Consider the following 8,018-nt stretch of genomic DNA (forward strand, 5'->3'; position numbering starts at 1 on the left):
CACTTCTACAAGTTAAGCCATGTGGAGGTTAAAGATGCAAAGCTGTAGCTTGCATCAGGAGTTGTCTCAGTGGTCGAAACTGACAGAGTGGGGTTGCTTTATGCATTGAATATGCACACATTAAATGTGCAATATGCACTGGAGTGTTGATAAAGCTGCTTTTGAAGCAAGGTTTGTCAATGCACTGTACTGTATGTTACTGGCTGAAGTTGAAGGTGCAGTTCAGGTGGTCCATTTTAAAGCTCCCCTGTGACAGAGGCCTTCTCTGGAAGGTAGTATTGGTTATTGAGAGTGAAGATAGGTTCTGAAGTGCTGGTCTTGGATCGGTATTTGTCATTTTACTCAAAACATTTTGTGATTAGTGTGGTGGGTGGGTAAGATGGTCCAAGGTTGGTGGCTGTTGGTGGCTGTTGATGGAAAGTTACTTGGGGATGGGCATTAGGCATGCATGAATCATAATAATAATTTCCTAGAGGTTATGCAGATACGGTAGGCAAAGCCAAATTAGATCATTCAGGTTTGACTCCAAAAGACTTTGGTTGAGAATAATTTATTTCTCAAGTTCCAGCCAAGGTGTATGTGACCAAAATGTTGCCTCCTGTTTAACAGTAGACCGTCTACCAAGTTAGGGGTTCGTGAGGAGCATGCCATACCTATAGAGCACCAAGAGCAGGCTCGGCACCAGGGGAAAATACAGAGGGGTGCAATTGCAATCCACAGGTAGTGCACAAAATAATCATAAATACTATGTAGACGTTGGTATATAAGGAGGCAACTGGGGTGCACTGAGGTCCTTCTGGGTCTGCAATGCACTCCTAAGCACCCCCATAGGGCCAAGCCTGACCAAGAGTTAGGCAGTTTTTTCTCCACAAAATCAACCAAAATCATCCTGAATTCTGTCTCCTTACAAATTTTACTTCTGTGCCATATTAACTTTGAACACAGAATTGAGGCACAATTTAATCCAGCCTCAATAAATGGCCATGCATTTCTTCCCTATCTTGTAAAGATCTATGCCGTCTCCAACAGTTTACTTGGCATCTTTCCAGGCTACTTCCTCCTTCATCATTTCCATAAATGCTTACCTCTGCTAAATGTAACGCGACCACATCTTATCCACATCGTTCAGCTGTGTCACAGTGACAGAGAGAGACGGGCATGATTTGGTCAATCGCACATTGCCTAGCAGATGGCAGACCTGCTTTTGCAAATGTGTATGTTCTGACTTGCGATTTGTACATGAGTAATTTGGCTCTTCTGCACGGTGGCTCTGAAGCGCAAAACACAAAAACAAAAAGAAAACGCAAAAACAAAAACTTTCTGCCCTGAGGTGCAGAAGCAATGTACAAAAATAAATAGGAGTGGTCCTGAGGTGCATTTTTGCACTTCAGAGCCACCGTACTTCTGCACACTGAGCGCATTGTTGTTGTAGATGCAATTTACCGAAGAGGAAATGAACCTAAATCAGGTGGTGATACATGTCAGAGCACGATGGGAAGAGTGCTTCCTTCTCTGCTCTTTTTTATGACATGTCCCGTTGTCATGGTTTATCAGGCAAATTGGAGGAAATTATTTCACTTCGAGTGAGATAAAATGAAAATGTCCTGTCTACCCAACACAGATAATGAATAGCATGATTCATTTGGAGTGGATCCAACTGCCCTCTCGCAGGTAAAATGTGACTTTATTTGAATAACAGTTGGAATAAAACCAGAATGTTATCTTACTTGTATTTCTCAAAGTTTTTTTTAGAATCCAGGTGCTACTGGGTGCTTTTTTTAATTGTCAGAAAAAGCGGTTTTCAGTTGACATTGTTTGTATAGTTCAGTAAAATGTTTGAGGTACAGGTGGAGTAAAAACATTTATTTAACCAGGGGGCAAGCTGTCCTTCCCTGTGGGGTTCTGTAGGTCGGCATTTAGACATTGTCTGATGGTATCGTGGGCTGATGAGGCTTCCGTGTGGAGAGGGGTGAGGGTGTGGTACAGTGCATAAGGAACTCCACAGGTGGCTGAGCAGGACAATGTAACACAAACTGCCTCAGGAAACATTCAGCCGCATAAATGGATGAGGTGAAAAATGTAAGTGGTGCATGCATCCACTGGATAAGAGCATCTCCAAATTAAATATAATAATAATAATAGTAATAATATGGTATATACATGCATATGTGTGTGATTTATAATAATTTAAGAATGTGTAGTTATGACTGTGCCTGAAATGTGGATAGTGACAGGCACTTTAAAGGTTTTTAAAAGTTTTTAAGAGCATATTCACACACTACACGCGATGGTGAAATAATGCCGGTATTTTGCTGGAAGGGGCAGGGTGAAAGCAGCGCTGTTGGGATGGCGGGTGGGGATAACCTACCTCTGACCAGATCTGTCTGTCACTCCCAACGTAGAGCAAACTGCACATGGAGGGCTTCCACAGCCTGAGGAAGGGTGAGGCTGTTCATTTCACGTACAAGAAGTCGCCCAAAGGCCTGGAGTCTCTGCGGGTGACGGGGCCTGGGGGAGGCCCCTGCGTGGGCAGTGAGAGGAGGACCAAAAGTGTCCAAAAACGTCACTCTAAAGGAGACAGGTGAGTGCGGACGGGAGAAATTTACCTACTTATACGAATATGTGCAATTGGACACAAATCATTGATGTCATCCAAGGGGTCTGAATTGTTTTACCTATAATGCCAGCCAGACATATAAGCTGTAAAATGTTTCATAAGACTTACATTAAGATGTATTAAAGCATTATTCAGGTTTTTCTTGTGTCATGCATACTGGTCCCACAGAATGTTGAGGTTCCATGTGCTGCCATATGCTACCATAGTTTTCACCTGAAGAAGATAAATCATTACTTGACAATGGTATGAATATTATGAGAGAGGTGTCTGATCTTTGGCTTTGCCCTAAGGCTTTGCCCTTTGGCTTTGTAGAGAGCTCCTAAATCCCTGTCAGAATGGGCAGTGTGAAATGGTACCAATTGTCCCTTGTTTCTCTACTGCTTCTTTTCACATAGACTCACTGCCATGAGTGTTAACCATGATGGGGAAAAAAGATCTGGTCTGTTTAATCAATAACACATGTAAGGAGGAAAGGTCAGAGGTCATCACTGTCATGGAAACTATAGAGGTGTGTGTGTGTGTGTGTGTGTGTGTGTGTGTGTGTGTGTGTGCAGAAGTATGGGGGGGCAGAGGTCAAAGTTGAAAGATCAATACTGAAACAAAGAGCTGCCCACCCTCTGCACACTGTTTGATTCAAGCACAGAGGAAGAGAGGGTTTGGGAGGGGGACAATATATAGCAAATATATGAGCAGCAGGCAAAGTCTTAGAGATACCATATTACAGGCTTACTAATATCCTGATTGCCTGAAAAAGTCTAGGAATATACTGGCCTTTTCATTAAACCATGACATGATCGATGTGTGCTATGCTGTAGTGGTTCACAGAGAGCAGCATAATCTGGCTGCTGCCTGCCCTCTGCTGTGCAAATCATGTAATTGAAAAAGGTGACAGTACTGTGTGCGATCTGAAAAAGAGAAATGCAAAATTCTGGGTATAAGATCAGTTTTACACCTACCATGCTGCACTGCCTCCTCATAAAAGCTGTTTTTGCAGTGGCGTGACACTGTTCTTTCTCTGATACTGTGTTTCAGATGTTACAACTGTGGAGGACCAGACCACCATGCCAAGGAGTGCGATCTGCCCCCTCAGCCCAAGAAGTGCCACTTCTGCCAGAGTATTGCCCACATGGTGGCCAACTGTCCAATCAAAGCACAGCAGTCATCACCCAACTCTCAGGGAAAGCCTGGCTCCTTAGAAGGAAAACAGGAACAGAGCCAGATACCTTTACCCTCAGAAAGCTCTGAATGAAGTAGGTCACCCTCAGGAAGCCAAATCAGGGTTAATCAATCATCAGTAAACTTCCTAACGAGCTTTCTACCTGGACTGTATATGGAAATAGTTCAAATGAGACAGAAAAATCAGAGTTTCTTTACATTATGGAGGTGTTTTGGCCTTGATTACTCTTGTATTGCAGTCAGGACATTTTTTAAAAATAGAGAATTACATTAAAATTCTCATTTGGTATTATACATTGCCCACATGAAATACAGGAAGAAGGTGTTCAAAATACCTCTGAATGATTTGTTCATGTTTAGCAACTGTTTTAGTGCACTGAATTTATCAAAAAGCAATGTTTACAATATAGCAACAAACTGTATCAGTGTATCAAAATAGCTTTTTACCTTTTCTCTTGGAAACTTAGAACCTGTAGTTTTTAAGTCACAGCACTGGACAACATTTATTGAAGGGATGCCCTCTCCTGACTGTTACACTTCCACTGCAAACAGGTCTGAGGTCCATATCTGTGAATTATTGGGCTCTGTGTGTGTGTGTTTGTGTGTGTGTGTGAGAGAGAGACAGATTCTGTGTGACTTCTTCAAGGGCCTTTTTTGTGGAAATTTCTACAGACCAAACGAATGGTTGTAGCTTTTCCACTTAAGATGATTTTCAAAGTGTTATGTCCTTCAGTAACACCATGTGGTTTTGCATTAGATTCAAAGCTGCTTGCTTCTGGCTGAAAGCTCCATCTTAGAACAGCATTATTTGGCAAAGCAGGGTCTTCTCAAACCTTGTCCTGTGTGTTCCAGATCAGGGCCTCACATGCCCAAGCTGTCCTGTACAAAAACAGAAATTCCACTTGATACACTTAAAAAGAGCAGCTTAAGAGAGCACATCCAGCTGTTACTTGAGAAGGAGCACAAGTTTATTTTTGCAGGATTAGGTAGGTAGATGCTTATGTTCATAATTTTCAATTTGTGGAGACTATTGAGTCCAATAAAGGAGATACTGTACATGCAGTCCATCAGGTTTAATTCCAGATCTATGAGTTATGTAAGTTATCATTAGTGCAACCTATTATATCTTACAAATGATATAATTTGTACATAATTATATAAGTTAATTTTTTAAATTACAATTATTTATGGTTGCTACCAGCCTTCATCTTCTCAACTTTGAAATTACTTTTAATTTCAATATATGTTGTCTGACCAAGTTGTCTTACACCAGCTGTTTGCTCCAGAGCTACACTTTTTATGTTATTATGAAGCAGTGGTTTTTTTTAACATATTTGAGTATTGTGTACTGTTTTATTGAGTTCCTCTGATTTTGGAACAGTTTGAATCATCTTTGTATCTATGCTAAAATCAATGCAATGACAATCTGCACTGAGTAACGTGCCTTTTTTGTGGAATCTTTTGATTATGCATATACCGACTGCTCTTTGAATGTTTTAATGGTTTTAGAAAGGTCCTTGTGATTCCTGCCAGGGATTTGATCCTCAGGAATCACGATTTTGAACTCAGGGAATACATCATATAAGACCTTATGAGTGGGAGTCACAGTATTAATATGTGTCTATATTGTTGAGAGGGTGATGTGTGAAACTGGGGTGGAACACTGACCATCTGCAACACGAAGGACCCTCCCATTCACTGCAGTGGGAGACACGGCCAATGCTCTCGCTGATTCTGGGAATGTTTTACCTGTTCAGTTAGATACACCAGCAGCCCCTCCCTCTGGCTGGGAGTGGCTAGGCCTGGTCTTCTTGCCCACAATTCCCCTCTTCCCCTATGTATTACTACTGTACAGAATCTGTGTTGTGTTTATGCTCTGTTTTGCTGTATTTTAGGTATGTGTTTGTGGTGGTGGGTTTTATTATTTCAGCAACATATAAACAAGACTGTACCTTGTTTACAATCTATACAAGTCTACCTCAGGAAGTTTTCATGTATGAATTTGACAATGACTATGTGTATCCGCTAGCAGTGTCTACTGGGTTCTACTGTACAAGCATTGTCTGTTTTGCAGGATAGAATTTTTTGTTTGTTTGTTTATTTATTTGTTTCAGCTGGCCGTTTGTTTCACGTGTCTCCAGAGAAGTGCTGTGTGAGTTTTGGTTGTGTTTTTTTTTCCATTGGTTTTCCTTAGTCCGAGTCTTTCACAGCAAGTGGAACTATTCAGCACTATGGAAAGGCACACAGTGCCCTCAGCTGGTCACTGTACTTGTTTAACTGCATGAAAGCTTTTCACAGATGTGTTTGATGATGAACACTAAAGCTACTTTTGATTGTTTGTCTTATGTTCTGCATAGATTCTAGAGGGACTTTTTTTTTTCAGAAATTCCACTGTGACAATGGTTTTGTGCAAGGTGTTTCTCTCGTCTGTTAAGTGAAAACCAACATCAAGCCTAAATCTAACTCTGTTGGATTTGTCATAAGCTTCAAGTAAATTTGAGTGTGTAGCCTATTATTACTTGTTTGATTCTCACAATAAGAACATTTTAACAATCAATAAGGATGTGCATCAGATAGCACGTTAGAATATATACAGAAAGCATATTTTAGAGCTATGCTTTTATGAGATTTTTGATGTGATAATACTTTGATAAAAACAAAAAACAGGCAAAAATGAAAGAAAGAAAGAGGAGATAAGCTGAACAGCCTTAGTGACAAAGTGAATTTGTGTGTCTTGCAATAGTAAGGATTTGATTGCTACTGCATTCCCGCGGTCAGTTTTAGTCATTACCTGGCCTCTCCTTAACCTTAACATCACACTGTTTACCAGATTTGTGTATGAGCCACAAAAAATGAAATGTGCGACTTTGATCATGTGGACCATATGTGTCTGTGTATTTTTTAAAGTGCGTCTTTTTTCCTTTAAGCAAACTTTTCATTCTGGAATGTGTATTTGCTTTGTAAAATGACTAATATAAATCTAAAGTTGGTACATATGTGACTGAAGAATGTAGCTATGTTTAGAGTTGTAACATCATACCAAAGGTTTATCACTGTGTTACTCTGGCTGTAATTCTGTTATAGGCTGTGTGTTAACCGTGAATGAGATTGATGTCACATTGCGTTTTGAATTCTATTTATTACTTTCTTTGAAGCATGCTTTATGACTGTGTATTTTGTATGGAAACAACTGTTATTTACTAGTAAATAAACACGTGTCAACACTGAATTATCACCCTGCACACGTTCTTTCTGGTTGGTGACATTCCTTTCCTTTAACAGTTGACAGGAAACTGTCATACTTTTCTGGGAAACAGCTATATGTGGAAAGAGGGATAGTGGAATTACAGGAATGTTTTTTTTTCTTTATTCTTTTAAGAATCTACATCATTCATTGCTTGCTAAAATATTAGATTAGATTAATATCAGATTAATTTTATTTCATTTCCAATTAAATGTCGTTAATTTGCAACAATCAGAATATTTTTCGCCACAATCAATATTCCAGATGTATGTATTAGGCTACGCCTTTCTATAGTTCTATACAGGTAGTGGCGCGGAAAATGAGTTCGCGGGGAATAGGGCGTATGTCCCTTTAAAGGGATGTGCCACATTGTAAATAATAAGAGGGGTGATACATTTTCAATAGAGACCATACGTACTTCTGACAATTTCGCTGGATATCCATACTGTTCAAAATGAATGTACGTGTATTTAGATATATTTTACTGCGCCTTGTGACCAACATTAATGATTATGTCTAAGGTATATAATATTGCATATAGCACTTCACCTAGCACTTAACGATATTCAATGTAGTTTTTGTTGTCGTTTGGAACAAACTAAATTGTGTATTTTAGTATGGGGTTTAACAGAAAAAAATCACAATTTCAGAGACGATGTTTAAACATTTCTCACTATACTTATGCCTGCAAATTATATATGAATCTATTAACATATATTTTTATGAAAACGATGGTATTAACTGCAGAAAATCGTGAATCTGTCAATTTCATGTTAGCATTCCCCCCTTTCTCTCATCAAGCAGTAAGTAGAAGCCAGCGCGTGCACCGAATTTGAAAATGAACTCCGGTTTGAGCCTCTGATTTGGTTGGGGGGAATCTGGGGGTGAGGGTCGCGGGTTACATACACACACAATGACGGCAGAATGGGAGGGAACTTGCTGGAAACCTCCGCATGGGTGTTCAAGCCGAGCTGCAGCTAC

At 40.0% G+C, this 8,018-nt stretch overlaps 1 protein-coding gene across 1 annotated transcript; it reads left to right on the forward strand.

The window, feature by feature from the left end:
* Positions 1–2,061: 2,061 nt before the first annotated feature.
* Positions 2,062–3,866, forward strand: LOC118769140 (protein lin-28 homolog A-like). The gene is made up of 3 exons (XM_036516156.1): positions 2,062–2,079; positions 2,403–2,581; positions 3,650–3,866. The coding sequence occupies exons 1-3, from the start codon at positions 2,062–2,064 to the stop codon at positions 3,864–3,866; spliced, it is 414 nt and encodes a 137-aa protein (XP_036372049.1).
* Positions 3,867–8,018: the final 4,152 nt, after the last annotated feature.

This window comes from Megalops cyprinoides, chromosome 21 (genome assembly GCF_013368585.1).
Source record: "Megalops cyprinoides isolate fMegCyp1 chromosome 21, fMegCyp1.pri, whole genome shotgun sequence".
In the NCBI taxonomy this organism is placed as follows: domain Eukaryota; kingdom Metazoa; phylum Chordata; class Actinopteri; order Elopiformes; family Megalopidae; genus Megalops; species Megalops cyprinoides.